The sequence below is a fragment of the Nelumbo nucifera genome, chromosome 1 (assembly GCF_055504915.1).
Source record: "Nelumbo nucifera cultivar China Antique chromosome 1, China Antique-T2T, whole genome shotgun sequence".
Lineage (NCBI taxonomy): Eukaryota > Viridiplantae > Streptophyta > Magnoliopsida > Proteales > Nelumbonaceae > Nelumbo > Nelumbo nucifera.
In genome coordinates, this window is record NC_142649.1 from 205,601,644 (window position 1) to 205,621,776 (window position 20,133).

Genomic DNA, 20,133 nt, shown 5'->3' on the forward strand with positions numbered 1-20,133 from the left:
GATTTCCGCTAAATCAAACCAGAGAGAAAGAAATCAGAGATGGGTTTCTGCTAAAGCTTGTTTCAACCCGTCGAAGGCCATGACTTTATATAGGCACTGGAAGGGAGGGAAAGAGGCGTAGTAATTTATTTTGCTAATGGTGGGAATTTATTTTCCAAACTTCCCGGCCGTTCACTGAGGACGTGGGTTTCGGGCCTTCCGGCATCCCTGGATAATTGATATTGATTAGGCGTTGGATTTCTAACGTCGCCGGTGAGAATCCAATCAATAGTCAGTAATAATATAACTAGTTAAACATTAAACGATTTCATTATTAGTTCTTTGTTTCTCCCTTCGCATTCGTACTCAGCAGAAGTCAGAAGTCGAAAGACCTTTTTGTTTCTCCCTTCACGTCGGCGATTCCTCAGGACGCCGATTAATTTTTTGTTTGGTAGCCGATCTTCTTGATTCTTGAAAAATCGTTGAAAAAACGACCCCTGAAATCAGGCCCAAAGGAGGGATCACAATTTTCGGTGATTCCTCGATTTCTGGCCGATTCTTTTCTTTTTTGGAAAATGCAGATTAGTACCTATTTTTGAGGGTTAGTTTCATTTTGGCCCCTAAATTTTAAAACGTGCTAATTAAGCATCTACATTTCCTTCACTAACTATCAGTTATACGTATCACATGTACGACTTAAAACTTTTGAAACAATCTGTAATACCTTATAGTGTTCAGAAAGCCTTGATCATTTTATTCAGGTTATGGATCAAAAGCTTCACACGCTCAATGAGAGCATCAAATGTTTTCGCATACAATAACATAAACACCTCCCGTTAAGAAATCAATGGCAAAGCTGGAAAATCCCTTCTCTTTGGGGGCTTGGACAAAGATAGGTGAAGTAGAGGGCGGAACTGTGGACAGACCACAGCTGATGCTGCATGGCAGCACAAATAGGTACTACAATCCTGCACTGCTATAATTTCCATATGTAAAACATCTAGGAAGGACCATAAAAGGCATTGCTTCGAGTAGACACACCTCGAGAGAGTTGGTTTATGTGGAAGTGGTAGATAAAGAAAATTAAATGACATTTTAAGGAAAATTCTATTTTTTTATATGCCACTTAATGTTAGTTGATGATTTTGGACTATACTAGCAGTTTTTGGAAGTTTGAGTACTACAGTTAGATACTAAACTCAGACTACCCCAAAAGTAAAGGGTACTAATTTGAAATTTTCCTTAAATTAAAATACCTAGAATACAAACAGGAGTGGGTAGGGGTGAGAAAAAAAAATTACCATTCAAAAAAACCAACCGAAACTGAACCTATCGGTCGGTGTTTTTGAAAAACCGAAGGTACCAGTTCGTTTTCGGTTAACCAATACAGAAAATCGGTGGTTAACTGAACCGACCGGTATACATATATTTCTATATATTTTATATATTTTGTATATATTATAAATTAATAAATATGCATTATATATAAATATATATATATATATATATATTTATAATATATGATAGATTATTTATTATTTAAAATATAATATTTTATATATATTTATAATTTTTTATTATATATTTTTATAATATATATTGTAAAAATTAAAAAATAGAAAAACGACAAACCAAACCTACGGTTAACCGAACCGGTCAACTGGTTAACTGATAGGTTTCGGTTTGGTTTCGGTTACCGGTTTTCCAAAAACCGGTACTACTGGTTCGGTTACAAAATATGCCCCATGGTTTGGTTAACCAAACCATGAGCACCCTAGGAGTGGGGGATTTCTCGAGTCGGGAAGTTGGTCACCTGAAACTGATCGACCATTAGTGAAAACTAACCAACTTGAGTTGTATCGGTTTGAGTCAATTTTCGGTTTGGTCGACAGTTTAAAAGATTTAAACTTTAAAAAGTTATACTGGTATTATTAAAAGTAAATTAAAAAATTAAATTTATAATATAAAATATTTTAGACTAAGAAATATGGGAACTTTTCCACTCTCCTATATTAAAAATATTATATTTAAAATATAAAATGTTAATATATATGGTTTGATCGGTTTGGTTTTGGTCAGTTTACAAATGTCCAAACCAAGACTGGCCCAACCTAAATTTAACCCTTCCAATCCCGATGAAACAAAGGAATATATATTTATAATTAATTATTATATATTGGCATTAGGATAATTTTGTTATAAAAATGTAATAAGGTCAGTTGGTCATTCAGGGATAGTTTGATCATGTAAAATATTAAATGATTATGTGGACAATTTCCATTAGTGATCATTAACAATTATTTAACAAAAAATTTAACGAAAGGTGAGTTTTGGGTATTAAAACTCACTGACAAGGGGCCCTCTAGATGTTTTGAAAAGTCATTGTGAGTTTAAGAGAAATGTGAAAAAAGCCATGGTGAGTTTTAGATAATATCCTATTTTTAAAGAACCTAGCTTGGGACCAAGTCTAGCCTAATATTATTATAAATAGTATAAATTATTATCAATAAATATTAAGTAATAACTTATATTTTGTGTGTGATTTTTTTTTGTTTACTTAGGTGTATAATTGTATTTTGGGAAGGAGTGATTTTATCTGTGGGATCTTTTCAAAAAATAAAAAAGATAAGAACAAGTAGAAAAATGGAATTAAAAGATAAAACTAAGATATTAATAGTATATACTAGGCTTTGGGCTTGGGCTTTGAACTTTATATTAGGGCTAGGCTCGAGGCTTAGACATTTTCTATTAATAATGTGATAAATTCCAACCATTAAACAAGTCTACTTATAACTTCATAAACTTTTAAAAAGTTTAGATATACTTTTATATTTATTCTTGGTTTGTGTCTATACTCTATAGAGGAAGTAATACTTAAAATTTATAAATCAAATTCCAATTTAAATTAATGATCCTTGACTTTTTAAAATCTATATTACTATACAAGTACAAATAGCCTCTAAAATTTCTAGAAATTTTCTTGACTAAAATACCTTCTTTTTTGAAATATGGTCCCTCTTTATTGTGAGGGTAGAAAATGCAATTTGAATTCTACTATTCGATGCATTCAATTCCCTCTCATTAAATCCCACATTTAAGGTATTAACTCCCATCATCCTCATTAGAATATATATTTAAGGCATTTTTGTTTTTCTCATACTAAATTCCACTAATTAAATCCATACATAATAAATTAATAATTCCAATAACATAAAAGCGTATCTCTTAAAGTCTATATGGAAAAACAATGTTTCCATCTAGGTGGTGGTAAGAAGTTAAATCATTTCGAGTCAAATGGGCCAACCCATTTTTCCACAATTAAATAATAAAAATTCAAAAATAGATAAAATGCAAAAAAAATATAGAAATTAAAGAAAATTTTGGGAACATTCTTAACATTATATATTTGGCATATTAAACAATAAATAAGAAATATGTTTATTGATGATGGAAATTGGAAATGGAATATAAAATTTAAAACTAATTGGAAATAAAACTATTTTCCTTTTCTCTTTCATTGAATCTCATATCTAAGGTATATTCTCTCATTAAATCCTATATTTAAGATATATTTTTTTCATCAGTAAATTCTACTAATTAAAACCAATATAAAAATTGATATTTTGAAAAGTAATTTCAAAATAAAACCATTTCCTTCCCTCCTCATGGTGGATAAACAATTTAACCATTTTGGGGTCAAATGGATTAATCAATAGTGCCATAATTAAATAATAAAAAATTAAAATAAATAAAGTATAAAATACAGAAAAATAAAAAGAATTGACTATATCTTTAATATTGTATACTCATTATACTAAACAAAAATGAGTATGAAATGTAAGAAGTGTTTTTATTAATGATGAAAATGGCATGTTAAATCCAAAATCAACTTAGAAATGAAACGATGTCATTGTCAAATAATAAAATTTTTAAATTAGAAATACAAAGAATCACAAAAAATAAAAAAAAAATAGAGAAATTTTTGGGCAGATATCTAATGTTATATATTTATAAAAAATAAAATATTGGATACATCTCTAATATTATACATTCATTATATTGAACAAAAATAAGTATTATACATAATAATTAATTTTACCAATGATGGAAATGTTATACAAAATTTGAAGCCAACCTAGAAATAAAGCTATTTTCAATGGTGGGTTAGTGGATTAATTGGGTCAAATGGATTAACTAATGATGTGATAATTAAGTAATAAATCTTTAGAAATAAAAATTTATAAATAATCAAAAGAATATAAAAATTATAAAAAGTTTGGACTCATCTCTAATATTATATATTAATTAATTATGTCAAACAAAAATTAAGTGTGATAAGTAAAAATTATTTATATGATGTAGATGAAATTTATAATTTAAAATTGAAGTGAAAGCAAAGCTATCTTCCTATCTAGATGGTGGGTCAATGATCTAATTTTCCAAATAAACTTATAATGTCATAATTGAATAATAAATATTTTAAAAAAGATAGAACACAAAAATGAAAAAGTACATAATTTTGTGGAAAACATTTCTAATATTAAAAATTATTTTTATTTATGAGGTAAATGGAATACAAAATTTCATAATAATAATAATAATAATAATAATTGTTATTATAATTTAAAATTTCCATATGCAATGTATGTGTACATTTACTAGTGTGTAATATAAAAAATGCAATAGATCGCATGGGATTGAACCTACCTATAAGATCATCTGATCAGCAGTTTCAGAAACCATACGTTATTTTAGGAAAGGCTCAAAATTTCGATACGATTTGGGCGTATCGTATCATATCTTTGGGGTCCTAATACACCTGTTTACAGGTGTTTTGGGACCTCTCTATTTTTTAATACCAATATGCCTCCACTGATACAGGGGCGTATCAATACTTTGAACTTGATTTTGGGTCGGATTTGACTCGATGGAAGAATTGGAGGATCGGGTTAGGGTGAAAATAAACATATCCAACGGCGTTTTGGTCACAAGAAGAAGAACATGTGTATTCCCTTCTTTTTTCAAGTTTCAACCTCGTTGTGATGCATGCCATCGATGGTGAGACTTCACACAATCCACACACCCAGAGGCACCGCTCCGTAATTGACTTTCGTCTATAATGGTTTATAAGTTTGTACTTCATACATAGCAAGCAAGCAAGACTCAAGAGATCGAGATTGTGATACATCAAGAACAAAAAGCAATTAAGATAATGAGAAGCGTCGGATTAAAATCCCAGTGTTGGAGGGCTAATGGGATGGCCATGGAACCATGGATGATATCATATTCATACGATACAAGCCAGTTTAACTAACTGTGGGGCCCAGTTGTACAGTTGGCAAGGTTCAGTGACAAGATTTCGCAACAAACTTCAATTCTAAGTCTAACGGCTTGGCTTGCTCATCTTTCCATATTTAAACACCCGACGCCAACTCCTCCCGCTATTGCAAGCTCCAGTTACTCAATCTCGTCCAGACGCCCAGTTCTTTTCTCCATGATGACGACCATGGCGGAGGTTCGATTAGCGCAACTCAATATATCAGGTCTCTCTCTCTCTCTCTGACCGAATATTACTTACTATCGATTTTTCAGAAAGTCTATAACCCTAATACAGTTTTCTAATCCTTCGATCATCAAAGAAGGGGTAGCAACAACCCTTCGGGGTTTCCTCTGAATTTCATATAAAGGTGTGAATATCTTTTTTTTTGGGTTTTTGTCCAGTACTCTTAAATTCCAGAAGAATGGACTGGATTGGACTGAATTGGTAGAGATAAAAGATGAAGTCACAGACCTGCCTATTTGTTCTGACAACCAAACCAGAAAAGATGAGCAAGCTTTTAATTTGTTTCCATCAGTACCAAACAGTGTGTCTCCTGTTTGTTCAAAAGCCACAGACCCACAAATTCCAAATATAGCAAAACTGGTTCCTTGATTGTTTCGACAAGGCTTGTTACTAGTTACTACTCACTTATTCATATATGCTAATAGGTTTGATAAATATTTGTTATTACTCACTCACTTTGAAATTTGAAAGTGAAAAAAAAAAGCAAAGGAACATTTTATATTTTTTAATCTATTCTGGAAGGAATGATTATAGACACAGTATGTTAAATTGCTTTTCCCAGACAATTCTTAGAACAAGTCCCGACCTTCCACCAATTGAAGAGCAAAAGGTTTCTTGGTTTTATCCATTCCCTATAAATAATGTAAGCAATTGGGTTACTGCTTTATTTCAATTTTATTAATTTGTATTTTTGAAAATTCTCCTATTATAACTTAGGGAGAGAATAGTACAAACCGAGCCTAAAAACCCGAAAATCTCAGAAAGCCCGAAAAAACAGACGGAAGTCACACAACTGACCACTTCCCAACCAAAACCAAAACACCCAGAAAGCCACAAAGCAAAAACAACCTCAAAAAACTCCTCGAAGCCCCGAAGACTAGGCTGCAGGTCAAGCTGGCGCCTTACCCCTACCCCCTCTTCCTCTACCTCTAACCGACTTCTTTTCTCTCTCATCTGCTTTGATAGAAGCATTCACAAAATAGTCCTCCAAACCTGAACATCTCGTCAGCTTCGGTCAATGAAGCGTCGTCTGCCAAGAAGGTTCAATGACACACAACCATGCTTCAGTATGTTGTGTTCTTTCTCCCCTCTGTGAACCATTTTGGAACTTGTGTAGTTTATATTGCTAAAATCTTCTTTTATAGGTTGCAGTTGTTTCAATGTCATATGGGTGAAAACTTGGTTTATACTGTAAAAGGTGTAGAACAAAGCTGAAATACTTCACATAAAAATTTTTTATCTATTTTATAATGAAACTAACAAAAATGGATACATGGGGAAGAAGGGATCCAATGGTCTAGGTCAAGTGCAGGTTCGCGAAAGCCAAATACCAAGTACCCAAGTAAGAAATGGTCAACCAGATCGTAATTTGAAACCATTAGAGTCATTCACTATTTGGTTAGACATAACATCTGTTATCCTTAAGAAATTTGCATTGATCTTATTAAAGGAACACCTCTTTATACATAAACTAATTTCTTCTTGTTCTGTACGGTTTCTACTACAGAGAACCAAGAACTGGGACTGCCTAAAGATGGAATTTCTATCAATCAACCACCCCTCAAACCAAAGAACTGGCGTTGGTGGCTCTTAGTGGCACTAAACACTGCCTTTCTTCTGATCGGCCAATCTGTTGCCGTTCTTCTGGGAAGGTTCTACTATGACCAAGGTGGAAATAGTACATGGATGGCCACACTTGTCCAAACTGCAGCATTTCCAATCCTCCTCCTCCCAGTGTTTCTCTTTTCATCCTCCCAAAATCCTTCCACAACTTCTACCAACTCTGCACAGCCTTCTATTGTTACTGTTGTTGTGGTCTATTTGTTCCTTGGCATACTTATAGTTGGTGACAACATGTTGTACTCAGTTGGGCTCTTGTACCTTTCTGCCTCAACTTATTCCCTCATCTGTGCAAGCCAATTAGCTTTCAATGCAGTCTTCTCCTTCTTCATCAATTCCCAAAAATTCACTGCTTTAATATTTAATTCTGTAGTTCTCCTCACCTTATCTGCCTCCCTCATTGCATTTGGCTCTGATTCTTCAGAACCTGAAGGAGTCTCTAAAGGAAAATATGTGCTCGGTTTTCTATGCACACTTGGTGCATCTGCCTCTTACTCCCTAATACTTTCCCTCATGCAGCTTTCCTTCAAGAAGGTTCTGAAAAAGGAAACTTTTTCTATAGTCTTGCAAATGCAAATATTTACATCCCTAGTTGCAACTTTTGCTTGCATTGTGGGCCTTTTTGCCAGTGGTGAATGGAAAGGCTTGAAGGAAGAAATGGACCAATTTGGCAAGGGGAAAGTATCTTATGTGATGACTTTGGTTTGGACAGCTGTCTCTTGGCAGATTTGCTCTGTTGGGGTTGTGGGTTTGATTTTTGTGGTGTCTTCTCTCTTTTCCAATGTAATTAGTACCTTGGCTTTGCCTCTTGTTCCCGTTGCTGCTGTGATAGTTTTCCATGACAAGATGGATGGGGTGAAGGTGGTGGCCATGTTGTTGGCAATCTGGGGATTTGCTTCTTATTTGTATCAGCATTATATTGATGATTCTAAGCTGAAGCCAAAACAAACTAACATCAATGAGATAACTGACGAGTCTATGTCTTGAGAGAGATCTGAAAGAGAGAGAAAGAGAGATGCTTCAGTGTTTTTTTTTCTTTTTTTTATTACAGTGAGAAATTAGAGGAAGATGCACAAAGTAGGGCCTCCCATGGAGGAACTGTTCAGTGATTCTATTTAAAAAGATCATGTTTATCTATTTAAACACATATAGCTAACACTCTTTGCAGTGACTTACTGAGGAGAAATGAAAAAATAAAGATTGTGTTAGGACATGGGTAGTTTTCCTGGCTGTGTTTGGTTGCAGTGCAGATAAATTTGTATTGATGAAATACTATGGTAGTGAAATTTCTGATTTATTTTTGTTTCAAAATGTACCTTATTTTCTTTGATTGTAGTACAAATAAAGTAAAATAAGATCTGAAGCATAATGAAGTAAAACCCAAAGTAAAATTAAACCAAAATTTGCATTACTTTCATTTGCACTCCCATACATTGTACCAGTGCAAATAAAATTGTATTGCAATCAAACACAGCCTTAGCTCAGTTTGCAAAGAGTGCAAATGCCTGTTCAGTGCATATTTGCACTCTGGTTCAGTTTTGCTAGTGTTTGGTAAGAATGCATTTATGTTTTCAAAATGACAGCAAATACAGATTTCAAGACATGTTTGCACCCAAAGTTGATCATTGTTAAAAAGGTATATTTCGTTCTCGGGATTTGTGTTTGTCATAGATAAAAATCATTTTGCAATAAAGAAATTTTTATCATTTCATAATTAAACCCATTTCTGACTTTGTTATTGGGTTACTAACCATTATAATGTATATTTGGACACCTGTGGGTTCAATAATTTTTCTTCGTTTTCAAAAACTGAAAGAAAAAAAATTTTGTCAACCCTAGATTACAAGATATAGGGGTCAAGTGACCATTCCACTCTTCGTATTCGGGTTATTAATCCTTATTGATGTATATTTTGACACTAATGGTCAACTGATTAACTTTAACCTAATTTGGCCACATATGGTTCAATAACGTTTTTTTGGTTTTCAAAAACTGAGATGTAGGGGTTAAGTTTAGGAGAGTGCATGTAGCTTTCACTCTGCCTAGAATACAATAATCCACCCAACTAATGTTTGAACTTAACGTAAAGTTTATGGCCTTGTATATTTTAGTCCTTCATAGGTTAAATTGTTTGAAGCTAGGCGAAGCATACTTAAGTTCAGGTTAAGCACACCCACAAAATGAACCTAACCTATGAGCCATATTTCCCAGTATCCTAAGGCTTTATCCAAACACTTCAACTACTCATTTACATGAATACTCAGATTAGCTAACGGCTTAGCTAATTCATTTCCTGTAAGTAAGGTAGGAACCAACAATTTAAATGGGTGGCATCATGCTCATTAACAAGCCTGTAAATTCGGCATATATTTATAGAAGTATAGAAACTAAAACTTAAAATGGGATCTAATTCTTCTATCATTAAATCACATGCTCCAATTCACAACTTTGTGTCATCTAGTAGAACTAATTTTTAGATTATTAGTGGAGACCTCTAGGAAGCCTTTATATTTTCCTCCCAAAAGTTAAAAGGGGAAAGGGGAAAAAGGCCTCAATTGGGACAAGAAAATTGGTTAAGTGAAGGGAGGAAATGGTAGCTGTTTTTATTTTGAAATAGTAGAAGGTAAGTAATGCAAAGAGAGGTAGCTTGACATGGGCTTCCTTCCAAACGAAGATGAATCACAACACAAATTCAAAACAAAAGTAAGTTCCAACAAGATAATGATAACTCTATGAACTTGTAATCCCATGTTGTTGGGGTAGATGAGAATTGATATGAGAGTCGTGCTTTACATGGGCTCTATCATATTAGTAACCCAAGCAATGTCTTTCTTCAAAGAGGCAATGAAATTGAGTCTTTGTTTGGTTGCAATTAAAATGAAGGAAAATGAACCATTTCTAAAAAAATCATAATTTTATAGTTTTTCATGTAAAATAGCAGCAGTATCAATCAACAAGCGCGGAATCAAAACGCATACACACAGAAAAAGCATGGTCCATCCCTAATTCTCAAGAAAAAGGTCGGTCATCTCTGTTCAAATTCATTTCCTAAGTGAAACACTAGGAAATCATTTTTTCCTTTATTTATTTGCAATCAAATATTGCATCTTGAGAGATATTTGGGATTTTTATAAAACCCATGACCATATTAATTTATCCCAACCCAACTTAAGACCAAATAGATTCAGATTTTCCACTCTAATAACCAGAATTTGGAGTCTTCTTCTATAGATCAATAAATAGAGATAAAATAACAAATTTATTTATTAGGATTGCTCTAAGCATGCATAATAGCAACAACTATATTCATGGTATAGGAGTCTAGGAGACCAGAAGCAACAACAGTAGATGGCTACTATAATTCTAAAAGAGAAATTAAAAAATAAATAAATAAGGTAAAATGAAACCTTTGCTCCAACTTGAAATGAAAGATGAAAAACAACCCCCTAAAACATATATAACACATATATGTTATTGCCAATATTAAATCATGAATAATTTAATACTAGAAAAGAGAAAAAAAGAAAAGAAAATTTGAAAAGAAATTCATTAACAACTTCTCTTACTTGAACTGTCTTTATAATGTTGGGCAGTCGATACATGGCAAACAGCCCCTAACACATATACATTCTTTTCCACAAACCAAATGAAGTTTCGATGAATTCCCCCTTGATTTATCCAGATAGTAGGAAAAGGGGGGAATTTCTACTTCTTTGGTATATGTAATTAAACTCAAAATTTTATTTGAAAAAAAAAGGATCAAAATTAAAAATCCATGAACATATGTCCAGGAAGAAATGACATGATGACGATGGCCTCCTTCCCTTGGAATCTCCTTCTCCATGTTTTCTTAGCTGCATGTTATTGGTGGCGGAAGGTAGCACTCGCTCCCTTTGTCCAACACAAAAGAGATAAAGAAAGTTAAATGGCTGCACTAACATGAAGGCTAAGGAGAAGGGAGATAAAAATCTAAGAGAATAGAAAATAAGTTCACAAAAACATATAAAAACAGATAAAAAGAGGAGAAATAGAATGATTTTTATGGAGAAAACTTTGTTCTCTAGCCTCGGTTCCATGAAAACTACAATAAACTTTGAAGTTCATGTTCAAAAGAGCAAAGTGAAAGAAAAAGTATTAGAAAGTTAGAAACATTGGTTGTATTTATAGGGACATTTTTTGAATAATAAATGTATATAGCTACAGTAGTCCATACTGTACATGGACAACTTGAAGTAGTGCCCCTTTTTGCTATTATTTTTTGTTTTTACTTTATTTAAATTATTATATTTTATTTTTTTTATAATAATTTATTAATTTTTAAAGAATACAAGTCAGATTAGATCAGATCCAAAGATCCAACTTACTAATAGGATCCAAATTCAAATTGAGTCCTACAGATCCGATTGGATCTTTGAATCAGATCGGATTTGAATATACCTTGATTCGAATCCGATCCTATCCATTTGCATCCCTAATATTAACCCCCAAAAGTTGCCCTTATAGGCAAGAAAAATGTAATTTAAGTGAATGATAAATTGATTAAAATTAACTTTGAAATTAAGCTTTTTTATTTTATTATTTTTTCTTAATTTATATTATTTTTAAATGAAACTTACATAGTTTTGTAATTTTATTATTTTTAGTAAATATAGATTTATTGATGTTACTAATTGATTTATTATTATTATTATTATTACATAAATTTATATAAATCTTTATTATACTTAAATTGATTTTATTTTTTATTAATTATCAATTTATAATTTTATTTCTATTGGACTGGATTCAGATATACCCCAATTTCAAATCGAATCTAATCCGTTTGCATCGAGGGATATGATGCATAAACTCATGTCCTCACTATGCTTCATTACAAAAAATAGAGAAAAAAAGGATCTAATTGGCCCACACATAGGGAATCAAATAAAAAAAATTATATAAAACCTACATTTCGATATAGCAATTAAAAACAAAACAACTCACCATTCAGTCCCTCATCTTCCCATCCCCATCTCTAACCAAGCAAAACAATGCTCATAAAAAAGGGAAAAATAAACATAAAAGCAACCTAAAAAACCTCTGCTAAACATACCAAATAGCACATATCGTTGTGCTGATCCATATATTTAGCAAAGTTTACCAAATGGCTTCAAATCTCCATCTTCACATGTCAAAACTTGACTGAATGGCTTTAAAACCAACCAGCAAAAGAGTTAGTGAAAAAGAAAGTCATCAAACCTTGGACTGATACATGTAGAAGCTAAGTAATTGAAGGTGTCAAGATATCCCATTCAATTTGTTTGGATAGCAAAGGATATGATCTCAAGAGATGAAATTCCAATCAAGTCTTTGCAATTGTTCCAAACCTAGTTCAAGCTTTGAAACTCAAAGATTGGGATATTCAATTCTTTGTTGTTTATTCAGTCTCAAACGGATGTAACTCTGAACAAAGAAGTGAGAAACTGGAATGACTGACAGACTGAGGCATTTGGGTAAGAACCTGAACATTTGGAAGAGAACCTATTGAAGCAAAAACAAAATGAAATGAAAGATGAATGTGGTGAGAAGATTTTGATTGCAAAACTTGCTTATCTCACTGTTAGACAGTTTTGTATGCCATTAGCTTCAATCAAGAATGATGTACTTTATGAATTTATTGTAAATGAATAAAAATACATATTTGATTCATGTTCCCTTGGTATGTTTCTGTGTAATACCCTTAAACTGGACACTTAATGAGACTCGTGTTAGTTTAGAATGTGCACAGCCAGTGGATCGGTCTAGGGAGACCTATCCTGACAAGGCTGACACTTTAGTGCCACCAAATCGGTTGGGGTGGCCTGTCTCAGCTACTAGGGTGAGACCCTAGGCACATACAGTGTAGGATTAATAGAATCTTTGAACTGGACCAGATTTCCAGTATTGCCCTAGACCTTGGAGATAGATGGGCAAAACTGGAAAGTTACACCTAACCCCTAGACTCGATTATGATACTACACTAGATGTCGGATTGGGCTGTCTTTGATGTACCAATCAGTGAGATCCTTAGCAAGGGTCAAAACCTAGGTATGTTGGGACAATCCGAGAATTCATCTGAGTGGGTGATCATAGTGAAAGGATCAGCCCCTTTGTCGGACAAAGGTAATGATCGGGGATGCACTCTCTCTGATGGAAACCAAGACTACCGACAGCCGATTTCAACCGTTGTGATTTATTTTTGCAAAGTATATTTTATATGAGATATAAAAGTATATATTATGGTTTCTAAAATGTTTGCAAAAGGTTTTAATTCCCGGGATCCATATAAGTAGAAAGTGCAATACTGTTCCTTGCAGCCGAGGGAGAGGTCTTCTCTTGTCGGGCAGTGTATGATCATTATGGGCTGAGAGGTTAAGTATAAGACCATTGAGGATAATACCTGATGGACTAATCTTGCATCTGCCCACAGTCCCTGGGTGTTACAAGGTGGTTTGGCCCAGGGACCACTTAGGGTAACTATTGGGCCCATAGAGCCCATAACATGGGTTTTCAAGGGGTGCACTGTCTTTAACAGTGTATTCGGCCAGGCCTTGTAACAAAGGCTGGGCCGAACCCATGTGGTTGATGTGTAGATCAATGTTTGGGTCCCACGCCTTACAAGGAAGCCCAACTGAGCAGCAATTTGGAAGGTTAAGTGAGTACATAAGCTTAATGGGCCTAAAGCCCATTTCGAACTGGGCTGTTTATTTAATTAATTATGGGGCGAATTCTGAGATAGATTAGCAGATAGGATAGGGTCTTAATCCTATCCACTCAGAGAGTCCAGATCTTAATGTGATTCAGATTTAGAAACCTCCTAATGAGATTAGGAGAAAGCTAATCTAATTTGCAGATAAGATAAGGGTTTATCCCTATCACCTAAAGAGAAATCTTATCCAAATATGATTTGGATAAGCAGCTCCTAATTGGATTAGGAGCTGATCATTTAGGTTAACAAAAGAAAGGGGCGGCAGTCTAAGAAAGACACACATCTGATTCTCTTCAGAGCTGAGAAAAATCACAGAAAGAGAGATTTCTGCACCTTGCGAATTCTCTCCTGCCGCCACCATTGCCTTTAGTTCGATCTCCAGTTCTTGGGAAAAATCAAGATCTGATCTTGATTCCAATCTTTTAGGAAAAGATTGGTTGGAGCTGTACTGACAAGCCATTCAGTTGATTATTGCGAAGGGTCAAGTTCTTTTGAAGAACATTGTTGATTCTGCTCCATCCTACACTGCGCCATATTCAGTGGGAGCAGATTTTGGATCCTTCCTTGGGCGTGAATACCTCCATTGGGAGATATTGTTTCTCCGTATCAGGTATATCCTCCCTCCTACCCCTTTTGGTTCAGATCTGATTTGGTTCATGGTTCAAGATTGATCCTTGAAAATATATTTTCTAAAATAGGGAATTCAATTCCCTGCAAAGATGGAAGAAAAATTTTTGAAATTCGCCCTATCTATTCCGCAAGATTTGGGCATCCATGTGATGGATATCCCATCCCTTCACTCACATGTAGAGATTGGTTGAAAGTTGAGAAGAATAGGTTGAGTTGAGCAAAGATGTTGATCTCAGAAGTAAAGAAACGTTTTTACTTTCCTCCTATTCTCATATTTCCAAGGCGGGAGACATTTAGGCTATGTTTAGTTTGAAGGAAAAAGTAGGGAAACGAAGGGAAATGCAAGGAAACTTAATACAAGCCTTTCCCTACTTTTTCCTCCAAACCAAACATAGCCATAGTATTCATCCTCGGAAGGCGAGCGTCTCCGATGAGCTTTTGATACTGACATGGAATTTTTATAGGAGAGATCTAAAATTCAAAAATAAAAAACCGAAAATTCGGAACCAAACATCACTCAAAACCTGAAACCAACACTCAGAAAACAGAGCAATACTAACGACTACAGCAAAAGGAGAACTTAAAACCCGGACATTCCTTCCTAGAACGTAGCTCTACGTGTCTTTTGGCCTTACCCATAACTTCCACTCCGGTGAGAACCAGATCAAGTGGAGATTGCACCGGCGACACCACTTGCGGAGTTGGGGGAGGAGAGGTTGCGTCGCAGTAGTCTCGGAGTACGTCGCCCTCCTCGGGCCTCGGCAGTGCAACCGAGTGAAGTAAGCATGGAAGGCCAGAACTGTCGAGTGATGATGTGGATGGCTCGGAAGCAATCAAAGCCGAGATAAGGTTTACCGTTCAAGAAGAAGAGGATTATTTCGTTGGTGCATGATCGCAGCTCAAGGAATGCAGTTAAACAATCGGCTATGCCGCCTTCTCCAACCTCGAGTAGTGCAGCGAGGTTGTACCAGGGCTGAAGAGGCTGTTGTCTCGCCCCCGCCGTGGAAATTCCAATGACCATGAGCCATGAAACCGCTAAAACGACGGCCAAATTGTTGAGAGCCAAGATTTCCACTAAATCAAACCAGAGAGAAAGAAATCAGAGATGGGTTTCTGCTAAAGCATGTTCCAGCCCGTCGAAGGCCATGACTTTATATAGGCACTGGAAGGGAGGGAAAGAGACGTAGTTATTTATTTTGCTGATGGTGGGAATTTATTTTCCAAACGCCCCGGCCGGCCGTCACTGAGGACGTGGGTTCCGGCATGCATCCCTGGATTATTGATATTGATTAGGCGTTGGATTTCTAACGTCGCCGGTGAGAATTCAATCAATAGTCAGTAATAATAACTAGTTAAATGATTTCATTATTCGTTCTTTGTTTCTCCCTTCACGTCGGCGATTCCTCAGAACGCCGATTAATTTTTTGTTTGGTAAACGAGTTTCTTGATTTTTGAGAAATCGTTGAAAAACGATCACTGAAATCAGGCCCAAAGGAGGGATCACTATTTTCGGTGATTCCCTGATTTCTGGCTGATTTCTTATGGCATACTGTGTAATGTAGAGGCAGTGATTCAGTGCTTCACAAATCACCGGATATGTTACTTCATGCTAATTTTCTTTCTTGTGATATTTTATGCATTTTTTTGGGGTGCAGTCTAAAAATCCCTTTTTTTTTGCGATCATTTCTGAGAAATTTTTGCAATGTCTACAGTACAGTTGTATGTGATATTTTAGATCGTTTGATATGAATTTATCATTCGGACCGTTAATGGTATCTAAAACATGTGAGCATAATACACTGAATAGTAACTCCAATGAGAAAAATACCTTTTAGATCACTGATTTCGTAAAAATAATAACTTTTAATGCACTACCAAACAAATAATACCTTGCAGGGGTTCGCTCATAAACTATCAACCTTGAGTTTGAGTTCGAGTTCGAGCTTGGCTTGAGTCAAAAACTCAAAAGTTTGAATTCGGTGAGGTGTCCAGCCGAGGTCTCCCTCAATTGCTGAGGTGCCAAACCGAGGTCTCAATCAACTGCTAAAGTGTCGAGCTGAGGTTTCCCTAGCAGATGAGGTGCCAAGCTAAGGTCTCCCTTAGTTGGCAAGGTGTTGAGCTGAGGTCTCCCTCAATTGTCGAGGTGCTGAGCCAAGATCTCCCTCAGTGACTGAGGTGTCGAGCCGAGGTCTCCCTCAATGGTCAAGGTGTTGTCTAGCTCGAGCTCGATTCGAATTAGAGACTTCAGCTTGAGCTTAGAAGTTTGAGCTCGGCTCGGCTCAAACTCAACTACCCTTGATTGTAGGTCCCCTAGCAACTGAGATGTCGAGCTGAGGTCTTCCTCAATTGGAGAGAGAGAGTGGCATTCTTGTAATTTATGAGAAAGAGAGAGATGGCAAGAGAGAGAGAGAGATGGCATTCTTGTAATTTGTAAGAGAGAGAGAGTTGGTAGGAGAGAGTGGTATTCTTGTAATTTGAAAGAAAAAAAAAAGCAAAAGAGAGAGTTGGTAGAGAGTGGCATTCTTGTAATTTCTATGAAAAAGGCAACAAATACTATTAGATTCCATTTCCCTCATGCCTTCTTACTACACATTTTAGCTAATATATTGATATAGATAGTTCACTACCAAACAAATTCATACTCACTTTTGAAAAAATCAGTTTACATGCCAAAAATGATATCAAACAACAAAAAATGGTGATTTTTGGAAATCGGTAATCACCGATGTATGTATGTATGTATGTATGTATGTTTATAAAAATGCTAAAATCGGAATTTGAGGTAAAATAATGGTTTTTTAGAAAAGTTGAGCTCGAGCTAGAGACTTGAGCTCAAGCTCGGCTTTGTTCAGAAGCTCGCAAGTTCGAGCTCAACTGCAAGCCAAGTTTTTTCTAAAAAATAAAAATTATACATATAAAAATAAGTTTTTATTTTACATTAAAAAAAAACGGAATTATAAAAATTATTTACTATTATACATAAAAATAAAAATATTATATAAAAATATTATTATATATAATAAAAATTTTATATATATATATATATGTATATATGTATATGTATGTGTGAATATATAATAAAAATTATTTATTTATTATAGTAGGCTCAATTAAGTTTGCAAGCCTCACGAGCCAAGCTTCACCAGGCTCAAGATTGGTTCAAAGCTCAGATAAACCGAGCCAAGCCAAGTCCGAGTAGCTCGTGAGAAGCTCGGCTCGTGGCCACCCCTACTTGGAATGCATAGAGCTCAAAAAATTATCCAAAATAAATATAAAGATCAACTCAATTGAACAACCAATTGAACACAAAAAGTTACAGACTCCAAAAATTTTCACATACATATAGTGTGTAACCCGTGATCCGGTGACCAGATCGAATGGACCATTGGTTCAACTACCAGGTTGAACAAGTTTTGACCAATCAACAATTTTTTGTCAAATCCTGAGTTTTAGGAAAAATGGACCCAAAATCAGGAATGGGTGACATTCAAATAGTTTGACCATTAGGGTCAACAATGGGTCAAAAACGCAATTAGGGATGGAAATTTTCCCCATTCCCGCCAAGTATTCGACTTCCCTGACCCAATGGGGTCGGGGATGGGGATTAATAGGAAACCCTGACCAGGGTCATATATATATATATATATATATATATATATATATATATATATATATATATATATATATATATATTATTTATATTTTAAAATTTTCTTTTATTTTAAGTAAATTTATTTTTCAAAAAAAATGTTAATTAAAAAATTATGGGGATTGGGGTTGAGAACAAGCATTTATAATCGGGGTTGGGGATAGGAAATGTGATCCCCACCCCTAACCTGCCTCGTTGCCATTCCTAGTTGCAAATTGTAATGACTCGAGAACCAAATAACAGACAAATAAGATGTACTAAGCCAATTTTATTTGCCTTGCTCTAACCTGGCTTGGGTTGGTGGTGCAGAGGTTTTTCAAAACAAAGATGGAAGTTACTTGTAATGACACTTATGAATTGTGGGCTATCAGATATGTCCTTCCTTAGGCTTGGAGCCTTGGATATATAGGAAACTTGCTCCTGAAACAGATTCTTTGTCAAACAGTTATGGCCACTTAAGCTCTCAAACCACCACCTAAATGAGCAACAGGTCCTGGAATTGCTTGGAACTTGGAAAGGATTCGAAAGTCACTATCCTGTATTGCTACAGAGAAGCAAATAGTGAAATAGATGTGCATATATGGCCTAAGAGAACCTGGTCCAGAACTAAGTAATACATATTAGAATTCATTCCAGAACCCCAGATCAGATTTTGTATTTTTTTGAGTGAGTATATTTGTGGATTGACTTAGAAACCCTTGTACTCTAATATGTTGTAATTTACTGGTTTTTTATTTTTCTTAGTTGAATGGAAAAGAATTAATGTAGAGATTCCAGCATAGACAGAGGCTTTCACCAGAAGAAGCTTAGGCCACGGATCAAGAGGAAGAGGAAGAGGGTAAGTATCGTAATAGGGAGTTTCACCCTCCGTTCCCCGCTGATTAGTCCAGTTAAAATTCTCTCCTGGGAGTAAAGACCATATCTATGCTTAATAATCATAGGGATTGGATCTAGGGATGGATTCGAGCCGAGCCGAGCCGAATAGTATGAGGCTCGAGATCGATTCATCAAGGTAGTACAAGGCTCAAGCTCGAGCTTGAGTTTGGTTCGAGCTAAAACCTTGAGCTCGAGCTCGAGCTCGGTTCAAGCTAGAACCTTAAGCATGAGCTCGGCTCGGCTCAAGCTCGATTTAAGAAAAAATGTTTTATAAAAATAAAAAATTATATATAAAAAATATTTTTTATTTGATATTTTAAAATTTAAGAATTATAATATTTTTATTATATGTATTATTCTCTCTCTCTCTCTCTCTCTATATATATATATATATATGTAAATTGGGCTCAAGCTCGGTTGAAACTGAGCCGAGCCGAGATCGAGTAGCTCATGAAGAGTTCGACTCATGGCCACCCCTAATTGGATCAATTGGATATACCTCGGAATTGGAATGGTCCATTCCGCCCACTTGTTTGGCTCAGATGGGAATTAGAATTGGAACCGTATTAGCTGGAATGGATTTTCATTCCCAAGCTCAGATGGAGGAATGTCATTCTGTTAATAATGAGAATAAGATTCCGATTCTGCCCAGCCAAACAATTGGACCATTCTGATTCCCATTTCAGACCCCTATTCCTGTGAACTAAAGTGACTCATATATCTAAATTCAAATTTAATATTGTATATAAGATTTGAGGAAAAATCTATGATGCAGAAAAAATATGGTATAGAAAGAATTTTGACCAATTAAAACCCACTCATGAATTTTGATTAATAATACCTTATTCGCTACTACATTTATGATTCCATATCATAGTCAAACCCTTCATCTGGTGAAGTTTTATACTTAACCATAAAACCGACCTCTACGAGCCACCCTCCCTCCTGTGAATTTGGTATTTTCCCAATTGAAACATGACATCAGTCCCCATGTGAATTGAGAGGCCGAGATTTGGCCTTATGATGAAAAACTTCACCAAATGATATAACAATCGAACCAATTTTATATAATAAGTAACTAGTAGAGTG

At 35.0% G+C, this 20,133-nt stretch overlaps 1 protein-coding gene across 1 annotated transcript; it reads left to right on the forward strand.

Annotated features, from left to right (window-relative positions):
• Positions 1–7,043: 7,043 nt before the first annotated feature.
• On the forward strand, positions 7,044–8,467 carry LOC104609907 (putative purine permease 11). Its single transcript, XM_010276331.3, has one exon. It carries the CDS (start codon positions 7,229–7,231, stop codon positions 8,147–8,149), a length of 921 nt encoding a protein of 306 aa, XP_010274633.1. The 5' UTR covers positions 7,044–7,228; the 3' UTR covers positions 8,150–8,467.
• Positions 8,468–20,133: the final 11,666 nt, after the last annotated feature.

Excerpts from the sequence above, each read along its gene's own strand:
- LOC104609907 (XM_010276331.3), top strand. The coding sequence starts at position 7,229 with ATGGCCACACTTGTCCAAACTGCAGCATTTCCAATCCTCCTCCTCCCA.